This window comes from Podospora pseudoanserina, chromosome 6 (genome assembly GCF_035222485.1).
Source record: "Podospora pseudoanserina strain CBS 124.78 chromosome 6, whole genome shotgun sequence".
Classification (NCBI taxonomy): domain Eukaryota; kingdom Fungi; phylum Ascomycota; class Sordariomycetes; order Sordariales; family Podosporaceae; genus Podospora; species Podospora pseudoanserina.
Window position 1 is genome coordinate 1,957,891 of NC_085925.1, and position 17,567 is coordinate 1,975,457.

The following is a 17,567-nucleotide window of genomic DNA, read 5'->3' on the forward strand; positions in this document are numbered from 1 at the left end:
ACCAAAAAGCATTGCAGTGTGTGCAGATAAGATACCCGTGTAAGCAGACAGATACGTGTAGTCAATGTACAAAATGAAAAGTTTTGTAGATATTGTTCCCCGAGATGATGTGGTGTGATGATTTTAGTTCGGCATAATAACGCCTTTTGATCATCACCGATGATCCCAACCAGTCACCAGCAACGCCTCATCATGATAGCAATACTTGATATTCCGTACAACCCTATAGCACTATGTATTCATATACACACAACCCCCACTCGAAGCAACGCTCGCCATCCCATTTTTCTTCCAAAACCCCTACTCCAACCCAAACTCCCCCAACTCCATTTCACCACACTCCTCGCCCTCTGTCCCCCGCGCTGCCACCCCAAAAATCACCACGTATCCTCCCAATAAACCACCCTCATTCCCAACCACCTCTCCCCCTCCTCCCTATCCCTCACAAGCTTCTCGCCCACCAGCACATCAACAAACGCCTTCCTCACCGCAATCGGCATCTTCCCCGCACTCCCACAAACAGCCACCACCGGCCCCCGTCTCATCAACCCCGCCACCTCCTTCGCCCTCTTCCTAATCTCATTCTGCACATACCTCTTCCCTCTATCCGGATCCATCTCCTCCACAATCCCAAACTCCACATTCTCCTCCTCCTCCGTTTTGATCGGCTTCTCCCATACATTCCCCCCCTCCTTCTTCTCCTCCTCCTCCTTCTCCTCCAGCGCCGCGGGCTTCTCATCCCTCGAAAAGCAAGGAAACACCGTCAACCCCTTAATATACTCCCACTCCCCCCCAAAGTGATAATCCCTATCCCTATTCCTCCCCCCATAAAACAGCACCGTCTCCCCCACCTGAGTATCCACCTCGTATTCCAACCTCTCCTGAATCAACGCCCTAATGGGCGCAATCCCCGTCCCCGTCGCCACAGCAATAAGCGGCCTCTGCACCGCCGTCGGCAACGGCATCATCACATTCTCCCCCCTCGACGGGCTGATCCTCACCGTCAAGGGCGTGTCCCTTGCAAGATACTTCAAATACCTCGAGCAGAGCCCCTGTCTCGGTTTCCGAATAATGGTCTTGTACTCCACCAGAGCAGCCAGAATCTCAATTCGAAGGGGAAAAACAGGTAGAGTCCCGTTCGGGGCGTCAGGGTCGTATTGGTTTTCGGTCAAAGAGGCTCCCCCGTTGCAGACGGAAAAGTCTCTATGGCGAATAACGGGAAACAAATCGAGGACTCGCTCGACCGGGATTTTCACGCCGGGAAAGTCAGAGAGGAGCTCGAGGATGGTGCGGCGGGGGCGGGAGGTGTAGTCGTAGAATTCTTGCTCGTTGCCCGGGAGGAGGAATTCCCACAGACGCTCGACTTCGTCTCGGTTCTTGGTGAAGAAGGTCAGCTCGCGGATAAAGTTCCGTTTCGGGATGGCGGTGATGTCGAGGTTGTCTGTCAGAATGTCGCGGAGGGTGGAGGGCTGGCCGTCTACCCTGTCAAAGACACGCTTTGGTTTGTTGGACATGTCCAGGGGTTTGTCAGCAACATCGTTCCAGCCCATGAGGTTGATCAGCTCTTGGACGTCCTCGGGGTAGTTCTTCGGGTAGATCGACAGTATCGATTGGCCGCGCATATCGCTGACCTTGCTGATGAGTTTCTCGCCACCGTAGACGTCAAAGACAATGTGGCGGACGTCTTGCCAGTGGTCAAAGGGGGTGACTCTGGCGTTGTCAACCACTTTGGCGAATACACCTTGAGGAATTGCCAGTCTGGTTGGTAGGGGAGTTCTCGGGCCGACCTTCTTAGTCGTCTCGAGAGAGTACTTGGATGGGTGGTCTTTGAGGATATTGTTCTTGTCTAGGACGTCGACTGGCGTTCCCGTTCGGATCTCCCAGCCTTGGTCTTCCCGGGCTTCCCAGGCGGGGAAAGTGGCATCTTGTCGCTGGTTGTGTTCGAACCGACGCTGGGATAGAGGCATGGGGTTGTCAACATGGGAGTAAAGGGCGCTCTGGGTGGCGCTTTTGTCTGCTGGAAGGGGCTCCATTGTCGGCATAACCCGTACCGAATACTTTGGTGGAAGAAGCTGGTCGTTGGGAATGGGCGCTGTTCCTTCGGGAAGTGGGTATTTCTCCAACAAAGCGGCCTTGAACTCTTCTTTCCAGGGAAGGTATATGCTGTCGATGCTGTCGATGGTTGCGGTGTGTTGTTAGAGATATCGAGTAATCCGTTGAGCTGCCAATAAAGTTGAGATCAAAGTTGCTTACCCGTTGTTGTGGCGCTCGTCTGCCTCGGCAGCCCTAAAGAACTCTGTTGCCCCAAGCTGCAGGAGCCTCACTTGCAACTTCCGTGCTGCCCAGTTGAACCTGCATTGGCAGTTTTGTTAGTAAGTCATGTCCACGACTGAATAACAAGGCAAGCAAACTCACTTTCGATAACCGCTGTCACCAAGGCCGAATATCGCAAACTTGACAGGTCCGAGGCAGTTGCTGTTATTGAGTTTCTCTCTCCTAAGATTTTTCCAGAAATTTAGAGTATTTGTGGGCATGTCACCTTGCCCAGTTGTGGAAGTTACAAAGACCACCAGTGAGACTTTCAAGAGGTCTGACTGCAAGGTGAGTGGAGAGTCAGTCGGGGTCTTCAAGTGAATAGAGTGTGAAGTTGCTCCCATGGGCATTGACCAACCAGTTTGAAGCTATCCATCTCATCCATCCTGGTATGAAAGTGCAGCCTCCGTGCCATATCCTCGAGCTCTATTGCGATTTCCTCAGCATTTCCTGTCTCTGAGCCGTAAAGGATGGCCATGCTCCTCCCCTCGATTTCAACAGGCGATGCCAGTTGCGCCATCTTGGCCGGGCTCTCCACTTGTATACTCATAGTATACCTTTGGATAGCGAGTCCGTCAAGATGACCGAGAATGCTGCTGGGTTGAGTGCTAATCTTCGAGTTTATATGTTACTTGTGACTGAGCTTGCCGCCCAAAAAATCGTAAGAGATGCTTGAGTCATAAAATCTCCAAGCTTGATTCTTGGATGTGCGATGTCGTCGAATATCCGGTATTGCAAGTTGAATTAAACTTGGTCAATGGTGGTTGTAGAACTACAGAATGGTTTTACTGATTGATAAGGCTGAGCAGGAGCTTGAATGTGAGATCTCCGTGGTTTATCGGATCGGTCCCGAAACCGGCCCGGCCCAGCTTTCGTCCCGCTATCCTGGAGCTTTGTTCCCGGATCGGACCTCCGAACATCGGGTTCCTTGCCGTCATCTGGGAGCATCTCCAGCTCGGCTCAAATCCCAAGAACAGAGGCCGTGCTTCTCCGCCTCCGTCTTCAAACACCCTGAGCGCAAGGACTCCATTCCCAGGGGCGAGTTTGCCATTCTCAGCTGATGTGATGTTGGACAATGCTCGAATCAAGGCTGGGGGCAATGAGGGGCAACGGGCAGCAATGAGGTCAAAAGCGGAGCCCGTTTATGGAGAGGTGGACACATGATAAACATCGCCGGCGCCGTGGTTCAGCTTCTTTGCAAATACAACCTGACAGCCAAGATGTGCCCCTATTTCTATGGTCAGAGGGTTGCCCCTTTTTCTAATCTGGCTGTACACCTCAGCTGCATACGCATAAACAACCAGTGCAGAATCGCCGTGTCAAAGCACCAGTGAACGGACAGGATGGGGGCGGTGTGGATGGAAGCGTCTGGAAGCTGCCCTTGCCTCTCACCCTGTCGACCAAGGGCCCAGTGCCAATTTCCCCGCTAAAACGCCTGTCATGCCAACCCTGCCCTTGCGGGCCACTAACAGCAAAAGGGGCATCAGCCAATCGGGCGCCGTTGTGTCATCGGATTTGGCACAATATCTCTTGTTTCCATTTTTCATGTGTGCGTCGTCAACCGCTGCATATATCTCTTCAGAAAAAGAGAGAGATGCAGGCTGGCGATCAGCATGATCTCTGATCACCAACTCTCCCGTTGCCGAGCTGGTTAGGCATGGACCAGGCCTCTCTTTGCGTTTCCCGCAGCCGGGCGGGCCCCAAACTGAATTGGGCTTGTTCGCCCAAGCTCCCGGGTGGAATGAACCAAGACAAGACAAGGGTTTGTCTCCGAGCTCGCCAAGGGCCGTCGATGATCTCAAACCTCCAGCTTCCTATGAGTTGTTATATACAGCTGGATGGATGGCTTTAAAACACACGATGGAGACTACAATGCAGCTCATGGGTGGTTTGTTTATTCAGCATACCGGATCGATCTTCTTGGGTATATATATGCATTTATAATCATCTTCCACCAACACTGCCCCCCTGATAGAGCTGCCCAGGGCTCATGATTCATTTCCGTTTGGTGCAACCTCAACCGAGCGCCAGGAAAAGAGAGAGCGAGGGTGGTGCTGGTAGAGCCACGACACTACGGATATCGTCAACTAGCTTTGTATCATGACATCGACACTACACTCTTGCTGGTGAAGTGTCTATCTGAACAAAGCCTCTGTATCTCCATGTCCATGTGGTGAGTAGAGTAGGTGCTCTTTCCGAGATGGAAATTCGTCTGATGTTCGCCATGGCTCCAGATAATACGATGGTCCAGAGCCACTTTCCTATTCAGTCAATGACAATAGATCTCCTGAGCTTTGAGTGAAATCCGGAGCACGGGCCCCATTGAATGAGGGGAGGTTTTTGAGATATATACTTTCCCTCTTCGACTTTGAAACTCTTAGGCTCACCACTTGACTTGGAATTTAAAAACCCACACAGAAACGACAACCGCCAAAAACCTAATAAGCTAAACAATAAGTTGAGCTTCCTGCCCCGCGCCAAACCCACGGAACCGAACCACACCAAGACAAAACACACCGTATTTTCTGTTTTCTCGACACAAACAAATAGTAAAGATCACCTATTGAGGTATGTACTTGCTAGACCCATGTGTTTCCACATCACCATATACAACACATCTTCATCGACGAGTCTTGTCGTCTTTCGTCCTTCCTCCTTCCCCCAGAAGTTCTGGTGGTGGGGCGCAGCACCACTTCACCACGCACCCCTGCCTTTGACTGCTGCCCTGCACTTTCCCTGGGCCCCACCTCCGTCTCCCACCCCCCCAGGCAATTGCTGTTCAGGCCAGGTACGTACCACCGCCACGCCTGCCACTCGGCCGCTTGCGAAAAATTATTTGAATTTTGGCCGCGCCGACTCACAGCTCTCCCCCTTCTTCCCTCTCCCCACGTCAACCACCAAGGATCGCTACAGCTTCAACCTTCGTCAACCACACCTCTCAAGACCTCTAGGGCTCCAAGCTACCCTATTCTAACTCCCCCCCAGACCCAGAGTCCAATTCTAATACTCGTTCCGTGAACGTCTCCCTCCATCACTACCTGACGCTTCACCCGTTGCCTTGCTCAACGAGTCATCACCCGTCACATCAACTTGTGGATCGACTCCATCAACACCAACCGACATCCTTATCAATCACCATGTCTACCGTCGTGGAGAAAGTTGCTGACGCTGCTGCCGCGGCCGTCAATGACGTTACCAACGCTCTGGCCAACACCTCTATCACTGGCAAGACAGACGACAAGTCTGCCAACAACAACGATGCCGTCCTTGCCAGCGCTGCTGAAGGTCGCCGCCTGTACATCGGCAACCTTGCCTACGCGACAACGGAGGGGGAGTTGAAGGAATTCTTCAAGGGCTACCTTGTGTAAGTTTGTTTGCTTTTTTTTTCTTTGTTCACACATGCATTGGTTGCCGTCAAGCACGGTGTCCGGGTCGACTCGAGTCGAGTTGCGCTTGGTGATGTTTGTTTCCTGGTGTTTGTTATTGTCGTTGCTGCTTGACCGCTGCTTCGCTTGATGCCTGGTCCTGCCACTCCACCGCTGGCCACGTCTACCTTGCACCAGCACCATGGCCTCATGCGGCCCACAGCTCAGCGGGCTAGACTACGCCTGTTCCCCGCAGCCGGTCAAGCTTGGCCGTCCCTCACTGTTGACAAGCACTTTGTTTTGAGCCATCGCTGACCATGTATCGCCTCGTGCAGTGAGTCCGTTTCTATCCCAAAGAACCCTCGCACCGACCGCCCCGTCGGCTATGCCTTCGTCGACCTCTCTACCCCCAGCGAAGCTGAGCGCGCCATTGCTGAGCTCTCCGGCAAGGAGATCCTGGAGCGTAAGGTCTCTGTTCAGCTCGCTCGCAAGCCCGAGGCCAACGAGAAGACTGAGGGTGCCGGCGAGGGCACCAACGCTGATGGCACGCGCCGCCGCCAGTCTACCCGTGGTCGTGGCCGCGCTGGCCGTGGCCGTGGTGGACGCGCTCGCGGTGGCCGTGGCAGTGACGTAAGTTGTTGTCTTCGAGCTCAGGGCACGAGAGCTATCTCAAGCTAACACTTTTGCTCAGGACGAGAAGAAGGAGGACGGTGCTACCTCGGGCGACGCCGCTGAGATTGCCGCCGATACTCAGGTTCAGCCCCTGAAGGACATCACCAACGAAGCCAACACTAACCAGGACAAGTCTGGCAAGAACCAGGCTCGCGCTGCCCGTGAGCGTCGTGAGCGTGGTCCCCCCGCCGATGGCATTCCTTCCAAGACCAAGGTCATGGTCGCCAACCTCCCCTACGACCTGACCGAGGAGAAGGTTTGTGATCACCGTCCCGGTTTCTTGTGTGCAACATGCTAACCCCCTTCCAGCTCAAGGAACTCTTTGCTGCCTACCAGCCCTTGTCCGCCAAGATCGCTCTTCGCCCCATCCCCCGCTTCATGATCAAGAAGCTCCAGGCCCGTGGTGAGCCGCGCAAGGGACGTGGCTTCGGCTTCGTCACCTTGGCTTCCGAGGAGTTGCAGCAGAAGGCCGTTGCTGAAATGAACGGCAAGGACATCGATGGCCGTGAGATCGCCGTCAAGGTCGCCATCGACAGCCCCGACAAGACTGACGATGACGTTCACGGTGCTCACGAGGCCGACGAGAAGACCGAGGGTACTACTCAGGAGCAGGCTCCTGTTGCCCCGGCGGCTGTTGCTACCCCTGCCCCTGCCCCGGCGGCTGCCACGCCCGCAGCTGCTCCTGCCACCACCACTGCTTAAAAATGCTCAACCCTTGATGAGCATGGGGACGCAAGACGATATCGGCGGAGATGATGATGATGACTTCGTTATCTTTACCCGACTATCTTCTTAATCGTATGTATTAACTTTTTTGCGGTTGCATTTTTCACGACAGGGAATGGGTGGATGATTTCGGTTATGGTTAGAGATGAAAATGAAGCGGCAGATGAAATAGTTTCCTGGGCGTCTGGTTCGAGGTTGGGGTTTCATAAGGGCTCCATTCACGGTTGAGACAACAGGAGGAGAATTATCTCGGCTTTGGCACACGAATACTCATTAATTTTCATGACCTCTTTGCCTGATTTTTTTGGTGGAGTAGACGACATTTGATTCTGCACAGTTCATCGGGTGGTGTACTATGGACATGTATGTATGTAGTGATGAGGCCAAAATGGGATCTCGGGGTGAGTGAAGGAAAAGTTGTTCTTTTGCAATATCATGACGACGGTGCCTGGAATGGTGTTGTGGTGGTTGTGAGCATTCCTGCAGGGGCACGGGATGGAACAGTTTGGCGCTCAGAGTTCCAGAACAAAATTGATGGCACTGTCAAACTTGCAGCCTCACGGCGGCTGCTCACCATAATTTTTATTGTATGGAACCATTACCGATCAACTCTCCATTACTTTCAGGTGAAGGTAGTGAGTGCTGAGAGTGAGGGTTGTGGAGCGTTGTGTGGGGGGTGGGTGGTGAGTGGTGAAAGTGAGAGTTATAGATGGGAGTTTGGGTGGTGAGAATTTGTAGATGATCAAAGTTATGGGGCGTGGTAAAAGTGAGTGCTATGGGTGGTGAGAGGTGTGTGGTGAGGGTTGATCAACTCTGATTTGGTGAGTAGTCCAATTTCTGCCTCACTATTCGGAGGAAGAAGTTTATGGGACGTTTGAAGCGGAGGCTGTATGTTGTCTTGCTGCGTCCGTAGAAGTTTCTTGACTCTGTCATTGCTCAACTCGGTCGAGGAGTTGGAGCTTTGACGGGTGGGAGGGATGGGCCTGGGGAAGATCGTGGTGTTGTTGTGGATACCAAAGGACGAACTGGAGATGGAGAGTCTCAAGGGGGGGGGAAGGGTGGGGGGTGTGAGAGGGCTGAAGGAGAAGAATGAGGCGCTTGAGGGGGCGAAGGAGGCTCTTGGCAAGGAGAAATCGGTTCTCGAACATGAGAAAACTTGCCTCGAGAAGGAGAAGTCGGCTCTCGAAAATGAAAACTCGACTCCCGGAACTGCACTGAATAGGGTCGAGAAGGACAACACCTGGCTCAAGGACGCCTACAAAGCGCTGCTGGAGAAGGACGATGCACGGGCGGAGGAGTATGACAAGTTGTCTGATGAGAACTCTGCACTTGAAATTCGCCTTAGGATGTTGGAGGTTGCGAAGCGGGAGGTGGAAAAGGAGCTTCGGTTGATGACTGAGGATTGTGAGCGGCAGGTCAGGGGTTGTGGATGGGCTCGTTAAGGAAAAGGAAAGCCTTGCTGCCTAGGCTGAGGAGCTTACCCAACAGAACGGAACGCTGCGAGGAAAGAATGCTGCGCTTGAGGATGAGAAGGCGGATCTTGAGAGTGAGATTGGTGTTTTGCAAGGAAATAATGACAGCTGGATGGAAGGGAATATTGATATTGGGGCTGCGAATGCGAAGCTTGAGTTGGATAATACGAACCTTGGTGCGGCCCTTCAAGGATATGAGAGGCCGATTGGAAGGCAAAAATGAGATGGTTTCCAACCTCGAAAGGGACCTCACCAAGGTGACTGCTGACAATTCGAGCATTCGCAAGAAGTTGGACGATGTGAAGATGGGGCAGCGGGCTGCTATGTATGATCTGCGCAGGGAGAAAGCCAAGGTGATGGAGGCGGAGACAGAGCTAGAGGTGGTCAAGGCTAGGCTGGAGGATGCGAACGCGACCAACGCCAACTTTAGCAAGACGGAAGAAGCCCTGAACGATATGATTGTTGTGCTCCGGGGACGTATCGCCAGACTGACTGAGGGGGCGGAGGACAACAAGTTGACTGAGCGGGTACTGCGGGCGGAAATATCCAGCCTTAAGTTGGAGCTACAAGCTCTGGAGGAGCAGAAGGAGGAGCTTCGCAGGTCATTCAGGGATAGTCAGAGTGCTCTCTCGGACAGCACTGAGAAGGTGTCAGCTCTGGAGTCTGATGTTGTCATGAGTAATAAGAAGCTCGCCATGGTCAAGAATTCGCTCGCTAAGGAGAAGAGCGCCCGGGCGGAGCTTGTGGGTAACTTAAAAGAGGAGCACTCCAAGAGGAGAGATGTCACTGCAGAGCTGGAACTTCTCAAAAAATCGTCAAAAGCGAAGGTTGCGCCAGCGGGAAAGCGGCTGAACTTGGCCAACCAGAAGATGATTGACCTCGAGGATGGGATCAAGGCTGCTAGGAGGGCGGCTGCTGATGCTGAGTCGAAGCTCGATGATGCCCAAGCCGAGATTACTTATCGTGACCGTCGCCTGGCGGCGGAGACGGACAGATATCAAAAGAAACAGGCCGAACTTGAGGAGGCTGAGAGGCGGGAGGAGGACTACGACCCTGAGCACCTCTACAAACAGCTCGAAGAGGAGAAAGCAAACCATGCTGCGAGCGTCTCCCGTCTCGAGGATGAAGTTGCTGATTGCGACAAGGAGTTGGCGGAGGAGAAGGCAAATCATGCCGCCAGCATCGTCCGTTTCGAAGCTGAAGTTGCCGAACGTGATAACGAGTTAGCTGAGGAGAAGGCAAGGCATGAGCAAACAATTGGCAGCGTGGAGGCTCAGAAAGCTAGCCACATGGTTCCAAAGGGGGAGCTCTCGAGGGAGATAGCAAACCATACGGCGACGGCCAATGCACTCACAGTTGAGCGGACCCAGCACCAGACAACGGCAAAGTTGCTTGCGACCGAGCAGTCGAACCACCAGAGTACAAGCAAAGCCCTCGCGGCCGAGCAGGCAAACCACCAGAACACCATTAACGCCCTCATGACGGAGCGGTCGAACCACCAGAACACAAGAACCGCCCTTGCTACGGAGCAGACGAACCACAGGAACACGACCAATGCCCTCGCGACTGAGAAGATGAACCAGAAGGCGACCGCAGATGCCTTAGCCGCCCGGCGGAATGCCCACCAGCAGACGATGAACTTCTTGGCATCGGAGCAGGCAAATCATCGTAATACAGCCAACTCGCTCTCGTCGGTGAAGTCACAGCTTAAAACGGCCAACAACACCATCACTTCGCTGCGTGTCTCGGGTTCAAACGAGAAATGTGTTGTCATGAGTGGGGTGGAAAGGCTCATGGAGCGTTACGGGAGACTCTTTGACAGGTACGAGAATCCACTTCCTCGAATTGGGAAAGACGTGGTACGACTGGCCGTACCCCGAAGGCTTGACCCAGTGGGCTAGCAGCAAGTGGGTGGTCGAATGGCGCCGGGAGATATATGTCGATAGTGACTAGTTTGAGGGATGTACGTAGGTAGTTGGGTACATAGTAATGGGTGCGGTCTCTGTCTTTGGTGGTCTGGGGGGTGGCTGTGGAGCTCGATTCAGGGGTTCAGGGGTCATTCATGTAGAAGAGTGCTCGGTTGCCCTGCACTTTTCACCCTGGGTACAGACAACTCATTGGGTTTCCCTCTTCAATTTTCAGGCCTTGCGCCTGTGCAGGTAGCTTTGCCTGGCGTTCTGATCAGGGAGAGGAGAGAAGAGTTTGGTATGGCTTGCGAACTCCTGCAGTGATGTTATGTTATTCTCGCAGTCGATTGATTGGACACCCTGCCTACAAAATAATTGACACAGCAACAGTAAGTTGACCTATACTATTACTATGAACCATGCCTTGAAGGATAGTTACCAGGCCTTTAAACACAATTAACAGCCCTTTAGAGATATTTATATGATATGGGTTAACCTACTTATGTACATCAACTATTTTGTGGTAAGCGTGGCTACGTATAAGAGTGCTCAACTGCCTTACATTTCACCTTGAACAAACTCATCGCTTTCATCTCTTCAATGACCGGCTCACTGTACTCGTGAAGATGGCGTTGTGACTTCCTATCAGGGAAAGGGGAGAAGCGTTTGACATGCAGCTTGCGAGCTCCTGCCACGAGGTCCTGTTATTCTCGCAGTTGATTGATAAAGTTAGTGGTAGGATGTCGCGGCCAGGGGAAGTGGGGCTGGCCACTGATACAAGAGATGAATTAAGAATCGATGGTCGGAGCTCTGCGGTCTTTGTTAGAAGTGTAAACTTCTTCGCCAAATACTGTGTCATCGGACATTATTAGGTACCTTAGGTAGCTAGCACTGGCAGGTTTTTTTTTTTTTTTTTTTTTGACACACCGGAGCCGATTCGTGGCTTTTTTAGGTGGTGCCGTGCGGTAGGTTGGGCGGGAGCTGTTCAATTTCGCGGGCTGGAACTCAAGCGACACGGCCGCCCTTTTTCCCGTTTGGTTTCAAACGCCACGCGACAACTTCCGACTGCATTCTTTTGCAATACACCGACTGTGATGCAACGCAACGAACCCCCCCGAATAAATAACGACGAGAATTGATTGCAAACATTGCCGAAACAACAGAACAGTACAGGGAAACAAATACAGAAGGAAGCAAGATGGCAGCCAACGCCATGTGGGAGGTTGATCCCGAGACGAGGAGCAAGGTTCGTTTCTTACCGTCCTCCTCCCACCCCAACCACCGTTAGATGCTGATGATGGTGTACCGTAATAGCTCGTCACGATCCAATCCGAACCCGGCAACTCCCTCTGCTGCGACTGCGGCGCCCCGTCTCCCCAATGGGCATCCCCCAAGTTTGGAATCTTTATTTGCTTGTCTTGCGCCGGAGTTCACCGCGGACTGGGTGTTCACATCTCTTTTGTGCGATCAATCAGCATGGACGCGTTCAAGCAAGCCGAAATCGAGAGGATGAGACTGGGAGGGAACGAGAACTGGAAGAAGTTCTTTGAGGAGCACGAGACAAACAAGACGATGGGGGTGAGCTGGGAGGGTGCGACGATTGCGGAACGATATTCAGGGGAGGTGGGTGAAGAGTGGAAGGAGAGGTTGAGCTGTAAAGTTGAGGGGAGGGAGTATGTTCCCGGGCAGAAGAAGGAGACACCGGTGGCCAAGAGCTCACCGGCGGCGGCGGCACCGTTGGGAGGGAGTAGGACGGGGAGTCCAGCGAATGCTGCGCAGGGCGGGGGGAAGATCAAGGTGGATGTGGATTACTTTGCTAAGCTGGGGGAGAGGAATGCGGGTAGGTCGGCAGATTTGCCCCCGAGTCAGGGGGGGAAGTATCAAGGGTTTGGCAGCTCGGGGACATCGATGCCGCAGAGGAGTAATCAGCAGCAGGCCGGGTTGCCGGGGCTGGATGATTTGCAGAAGGATCCGGTGGCGGCGTTGAGTAAGGGGTTTGGGTGGTTTACGAGCTCGGTTGCGAAGACGGCGAAGACGGTGAATGAGGGGTTTATTCAGCCTACTGCTAAGCAGGTATGTTTTACGGTTGATATCTTGGGGTTCTAGGTGCTGATATCACGATGGTAGATTGCCGAGTCAGATTTTGCCGCGCAAGCTCGTGTTGCTGCTGCCAATGCGGCCAAGGCTGCTCAGGCTGGCACAAAGACTGCTTCTGAAGGGTTCACAAGATTTGTGGAGGGACCTTCAGGTAGTGGGTATAAGCCTGTGAGGAGCGAGAACTTTGATGAGAGCAAGAGGGCGTTCTGGGATGATTTCGCATCGGCGGCGGACAACAGGAAGACGAGCGGGAACTCCATTGGGACTTCGGCGCTGGGTGGGAACAAGCCTTCTTCCTCCGCGCCTCCGAAGCAGAATAATAAGGACGAGTGGGAGGATTGGTAGTTCTGAGGTCAGGGTTACACACGGGTGGTGGTTTTGATTGGAGAGCCTGTTTGGTTTTTTGTTTTCTTCGAACATTAGACGTTTGTTGCTGGGCGATATACAGTCGGTCCTTGATACCTATCTAGCTTGGTCTTTTTTTGCTTGTTCATTCTGTTGTTTTGATGTGGTGTTGTTGCTGATGAGGTCTGGATAATGAAAGGCATGCATGTGCTTCAGGGTTAGGGGTGACTCTAGAGAAGCCCCCGCCGCTTGGCCGAGGTTCAACCCGGACCCGGCACTAGCCGGGATGGACCAAGGAACCACTGAGCGTCATTGCATGCGGCGCTCAAAGCTTCCCTCTCCCTCCGTCCTGTTCGAGATCCCACGAACCCGCCCATTGAGCCGCAAGACTTCGACATGTCAGCCTTACGGATATTGGTGCCCGTCAAGCGGGTCATTGACTATGCGGTATGTAACTTCATCCTAGCTTGAGGCAGCTTGCGTGCAGCTTGCACAGGGAGAAAGGCACATGTCAAACTGCAAGCGCGGACTTTGGGCGGGACGGAGTAAGACGGCATTTGGGCATGACAGTTGCTAACGCACGCAACGCCTTATTGCAGGTCAAGCCCCGCGTCAACAAGGCCCAGACGGGCGTCGAGACGGCCGGCGTCAAGCACAGCATGAACCCCTTTGACGAACTCTCGGTCGAGGAAAGTGTGCGCATCCGCGAGAAGAAGCGCGCCCCGGGTGGTGTGGAGGATATCTGCGTCATCAGCGCCGGGCCGACCAAGGCTCAGGATATCCTGCGCACTGCTATGGCTATGGGCGCCGACCGCGGCATTCACGTCGAGGTCAAGGAGGGCGAGGACCTTGAGCCGTTGAGCGTGGCTAAGCTGCTCAAGGCCGCTGTTGAGCAGCAGAAGAGCAACTTGGTTTTCTTGGGCAAGCAGAGTATTGATGACGATGCCAACCAGACGGGGCAGATGCTGGCTGGCTTGCTGGGCTGGCCTCAGGCTACGCAGGCTAGCGAGGTTACGTTTGGGGAGGGGGACACGGTGACGGTTACGAAGGAGGTGGATGGTGGTGTCGAGACTGTCAAGGCGAAACTGCCGATGATTATCACGACGGACTTGCGGTTGAATGAGCCGAGGTATGCGAGCTTGCCGAATATCATGAAGGCGAAGAAGAAGCCTTTGGAGAAGAAGACGCTTGCGGACTTTGGGATTACGGGGGAGAAGAGGCTCAAGACGTTGAAGGTTACTGGTGAGTTTTGGATGAGTCAGGGGTTGTTGTGGAATAATTTGATTGCTAACGCTGGTTGCAGAGCCACCCCCGAGAAAGGGCGGTGGCAAGGTCGAGGATGTCGATGGTTTGATCTCCAAGCTCAAGGAGCTAGGTGCTCTCTAAGCCAATGTACACAACAATGTATTGCTAGTGTTTGCCTGCATCTAGAGTTGACAGCTTTGCAATTTTGCCTGCGCAACGACATCATCTTGTTACATTATCTTTGAGCATCATTGGAAATATTGACAAGTATCCAAGTCTGTGGTCATGATCGCATCATCCCGACGAAATACAGCGCCTCCTTCAATATACAGATCTTGTGATCTGCCACAACATGGTCCATTTTCGGCGATGTCATCGAGATAGGACCAGAGATAAGAGTTGTGGGATGAAAGCGGCACCACCCCGCAACTGTGTCCCCTGTGACGTAGATCAACTTCGTCTGTATCTTCAAACTATGACAATTGACAACCCATTTTGCGAGTTTAAACTTTGGTCTGAAAGGGGTTTCGGATTTTCGGTCTGAGTCCTTTCGGCTGAAGTGATGGTGAAGACCCTGCATCTCAGAGGAATTGGCAGTCCGAAGCCGCAACAAACCGCTGGAATGGCCCGCTAGGACAAAATAAGCCTCTGAAAATGGCCCAGATGTTCCACCCCGTGAATCGGCTCCCGACAGTTCAGGAGCTCCGGAAGTCGCGGCGGGGTGGGAACAGGTGGACCAATCACCATCTCGCCAATGAGACAGTCGCAAAATTCTTTGGGGACTGAAATGACAAAAAAGATGGATTTTTCTCGCTTCCCGCCTTTTTCTTCTTCTCGATTCCAACAACTCCATCGCGAATCTGATTCACCACGCCAACGCCTTGCTCTCAGCAACCGCTTCGCTTCTCTAGTCTCTTGTAGACTACTCATCCTCTTCGAATTGTCGCCCTTACAACAGTGCTGATGAACGGCCGTTCGTCAGAGTTTACTTCTCAGGTACGCTCTCTCAATGAAACACAATCCCTTACTGTGGGCAGGGGGCATGCCGTGCTGTGCTGGCCGACCCCGCTGTCACCATCGTGGACGTCCATGCTGCCCCTCCACGCAAGAGTCCCTCAGATTCTGTTCAAGAGGCATTGGGCCGCGACAATGCCACTTGAATGCGCATTTTTTTGATTCCACTTCGAATTGCCGTGTCTGGAAGATGGAGGCTAATGCGTTTGTGTCTTAGGATTATCTCTCAGGTCCGCATCTCTCCCAGGATATGGCTTGACTCACCGCTCTGTACTGACTAGAATTCCCAGACCATCTGTGGAGAGCCCTGAACGCTTAAGACTTCAAGTCCCGCGCTGCACTAGAATCTTACCCCGTTTTATTTTTTTTATACACCAACCCACACTAGCAGTCGACATGATGTTCACTCGCTTGGCCGCTCGTCTGCCCAAGACCACGTCGGCGTTCGCCGCCCCCAAGGTCTCTACCCGCTTCCTGTCCAAGGCTGCCGTGTCTGGAAGCAAGGGCAGATCTATGCCCGGCGTTGATCGCAGAGCCACTGCTGCGGCCTCGGGTGTCGAGGCTACCTTCACTATCAGAGTATGTCTAGTCTAGTTCCAGCATGGTCATGTTGTGTCTTTCAGAGGCTAACCTTCTAACATAGGATGGTCCCGTGTTCCAAGGCAAGGCCTTCGGTGCCGACACCAACATCTCTGGCGAAGCTGTCTTCACCACCTCTCTCGTGGGCTACCCCGAGTCCATGACCGACCCCTCTTACCGTGGCCAGATCTTGGTCTTCACCCAGCCCCTGATCGGCAACTACGGTGTGCCCTCGAACGAGCGCGATGAGTTCGGTCTTCTCAAGTACTTCGAGTCTCCCCATATCCAGTGCGCTGGTGTGGTTGTTGCCGATGTTGCTGAGAAGTACAGCCATTGGACTGCCGTGGAGAGCTTGGGCGAGTGGTGTGCCCGCGAGGGTGTTCCCGCCATCTCTGGCGTCGACACTCGTGCTATTGTCACCTACCTCCGCGAGCAGGGTTCCTCCCTTGCCAGAATCACCATCGGTGACGAGTACGATGCCGATGAGGACGAGGGTTTTATCGACCCTGGCCAGATCAACCTTGTCAAGCGTGTGAGCACCAAGGCTCCTTTCGTCGTTGCTAACCCCAACGCCGAGTTCCACGTTGCTCTTATCGACTGCGGTGTGAAGGAGAACATTCTCCGCAGCTTGGTCAGCCGCGGTGCTTCCGTCACCGTCTTCCCCTACGACTACCCCATCCACAAGGTTGCCGACAACTTCGACGGTATCTTCATCTCCAACGGCCCCGGTGACCCGACCCATTGCCAGGAGACTGTCTACAACCTTGCCCGCCTGATGGAGACCTCCCCCGTTCCCATCATGGGTATTTGCCTTGGCCACCAGCTTTTGGCTCTTGCCGTTGGTGCCCAGACCATCAAGCTCAAGTATGGTAACCGTGCCCATAACATTCCGGCGCTCGACTTGACCACCGGTCAATGCCACATTACCAGCCAGAACCACGGTTATGCCGTCGACACCAGCACCCTGCCCAGCGACTTCAAGGAGTACTTTGTCAACCTCAACGACGGCTCCAACGAGGGTATGATGCACAAGACCCGCCCCATTTTTTCGACCCAGTTCCACCCCGAGGCCAAGGGTGGCCCGATGGATTCCTCGTACCTGTTCGACAAGTACCTCGAGAACGTCAGGATGTACAAGAGCAGTGCCTCGGTCTACCGTGACAACAGGCCATCTCAGCTCATGATTGACATTCTCAGCAAGGAGCGTGTCGGTGTTGAGCCCACCAAGTTGGCCAACGCTGCCTAAACTTTTCTTGGTTATTGGGTTGGTGCATGGGTTGGGTTTTGGGTTTTGGGGGTTATAAGCGTCTTTGATTTTTTTCTCTGGCGGGTTTATGGGCAACAAAAATTGTTTTTTGTTTGGTAGTGCTTTTATTGTGCCTAGCGGTATCCACAGCTGCAAGTCAGTTTTGCATTCATTTAACTTTTATAGTGATGCAATGTATCCTTTTTTTTTTTTTTGGATAATTCCATCTTTGTATGCTCAAGCTGAATGTGTCTGTGTTGTTGAACAAAAAGGGATTGGTGTTGACTGTGCCCCTGTCCCCTTTGATTCAGAACTCAACACCGACTTCCATCACCTATTGTCTTCTTGTCATGAAGGGTGCTGTTGAGACCCATGACATTCGTTGATCATAGGAAGACACTCAAATCTTGTCCCACACCTAATGACCTGCGAATACAGACAGAGCCTTCACATGCAAGCGGTGTTTTGAATCCGTATACCTAACCATCACTTCGTGTCTGCATACTTTGAACATCATTGGTATCTTTCATTCCCCAGCCCTTTCTCCACCACTCAACTCAACTACTATCCATCTCTACCAGGTAAC

At 53.1% G+C, this 17,567-nt stretch overlaps 6 protein-coding genes across 6 annotated transcripts; 5 read left to right on the top strand and 1 right to left on the bottom strand.

Annotated features, from left to right (window-relative positions):
* Window positions 1–190: 190 nt before the first annotated feature.
* On the bottom strand, window positions 191–3,689 carry TAH18 (NAPDH-dependent diflavin reductase). Its single transcript, XM_062948684.1, has 4 exons — window positions 2,672–3,689; window positions 2,416–2,594; window positions 2,254–2,352; window positions 191–2,172 (listed from the first exon to the last, which is right to left on the bottom strand). Exons 1-4 carry the CDS (start codon window positions 2,861–2,863, stop codon window positions 378–380), a joined length of 2,265 nt encoding a protein of 754 aa, XP_062797574.1. The 5' UTR covers window positions 2,864–3,689; the 3' UTR covers window positions 191–377.
* Window positions 3,690–5,114: 1,425 nt separating this feature from the next.
* QC764_601680 (uncharacterized protein) lies at window positions 5,115–7,617 on the top strand. Its single transcript, XM_062948683.1, has 4 exons — window positions 5,115–5,677; window positions 6,014–6,308; window positions 6,370–6,606; window positions 6,660–7,617. Exons 1-4 carry the CDS (start codon window positions 5,451–5,453, stop codon window positions 7,050–7,052), a joined length of 1,152 nt encoding a protein of 383 aa, XP_062797575.1. The 5' UTR covers window positions 5,115–5,450; the 3' UTR covers window positions 7,053–7,617.
* Window positions 7,618–8,151: 534 nt separating this feature from the next.
* On the top strand, window positions 8,152–10,449 carry QC764_601670 (uncharacterized protein; the record flags this gene model as incomplete). The annotated part of the gene is made up of 1 exon (XM_062948682.1): window positions 8,152–10,449. The coding sequence occupies exon 1, from the start codon at window positions 8,506–8,508 to the stop codon at window positions 10,447–10,449; it is 1,944 nt and encodes a 647-aa protein (XP_062797576.1). The 5' UTR covers window positions 8,152–8,505.
* A 1,204-nt stretch (window positions 10,450–11,653) lies between these two features.
* GCS1 (ADP-ribosylation factor GTPase-activating protein gcs1) lies at window positions 11,654–12,897 on the top strand (the record flags this gene model as incomplete). Its single annotated transcript, XM_062948681.1, has 3 exons — window positions 11,654–11,701; window positions 11,770–12,528; window positions 12,583–12,897. 3 exons carry the CDS (start codon window positions 11,654–11,656, stop codon window positions 12,895–12,897), a joined length of 1,122 nt encoding a protein of 373 aa, XP_062797577.1.
* Window positions 12,898–13,293: 396 nt separating this feature from the next.
* CIR1 (putative electron transfer flavoprotein subunit) lies at window positions 13,294–14,283 on the top strand (the record flags this gene model as incomplete). Its single annotated transcript, XM_062948680.1, has 3 exons — window positions 13,294–13,344; window positions 13,497–14,139; window positions 14,201–14,283. The coding sequence occupies 3 exons, from the start codon at window positions 13,294–13,296 to the stop codon at window positions 14,281–14,283; spliced, it is 777 nt and encodes a 258-aa protein (XP_062797578.1).
* Window positions 14,284–15,552: 1,269 nt separating this feature from the next.
* CPA1 (Multifunctional pyrimidine synthesis protein CAD) lies at window positions 15,553–17,397 on the top strand (the record flags this gene model as incomplete). The annotated part of the gene is made up of 2 exons (XM_062948679.1): window positions 15,553–15,735; window positions 15,800–17,397. 2 exons carry the CDS (start codon window positions 15,553–15,555, stop codon window positions 16,979–16,981), a joined length of 1,365 nt encoding a protein of 454 aa, XP_062797579.1. The 3' UTR covers window positions 16,982–17,397.
* Between the last annotated feature and the right edge of the window lie 170 nt (window positions 17,398–17,567).

Coding starts and splice junctions, on each gene's coding strand:
- TAH18 (XM_062948684.1), bottom strand. CDS start 2,863: ATGAGTATACAAGTGGAGAGCCCGGCCAAGATGGCGCAACTGGCATCG. Junction 2,353..2,415: donor GGTGACAGCGGTTATCGAAA/GTGAGTTTGCTT, acceptor CTGCCAATGCAG/GTTCAACTGGGCAGCACGGA. Junction 2,173..2,253: donor GACGAGCGCCACAACAACGG/GTAAGCAACTTT, acceptor AACCATCGACAG/CATCGACAGCATATACCTTC.
- QC764_601680 (XM_062948683.1), top strand. CDS start 5,451: ATGTCTACCGTCGTGGAGAAAGTTGCTGACGCTGCTGCCGCGGCCGTC. Junction 5,678..6,013: donor TTCTTCAAGGGCTACCTTGT/GTAAGTTTGTTT, acceptor CGCCTCGTGCAG/TGAGTCCGTTTCTATCCCAA. Junction 6,309..6,369: donor GCGGTGGCCGTGGCAGTGAC/GTAAGTTGTTGT, acceptor ACTTTTGCTCAG/GACGAGAAGAAGGAGGACGG.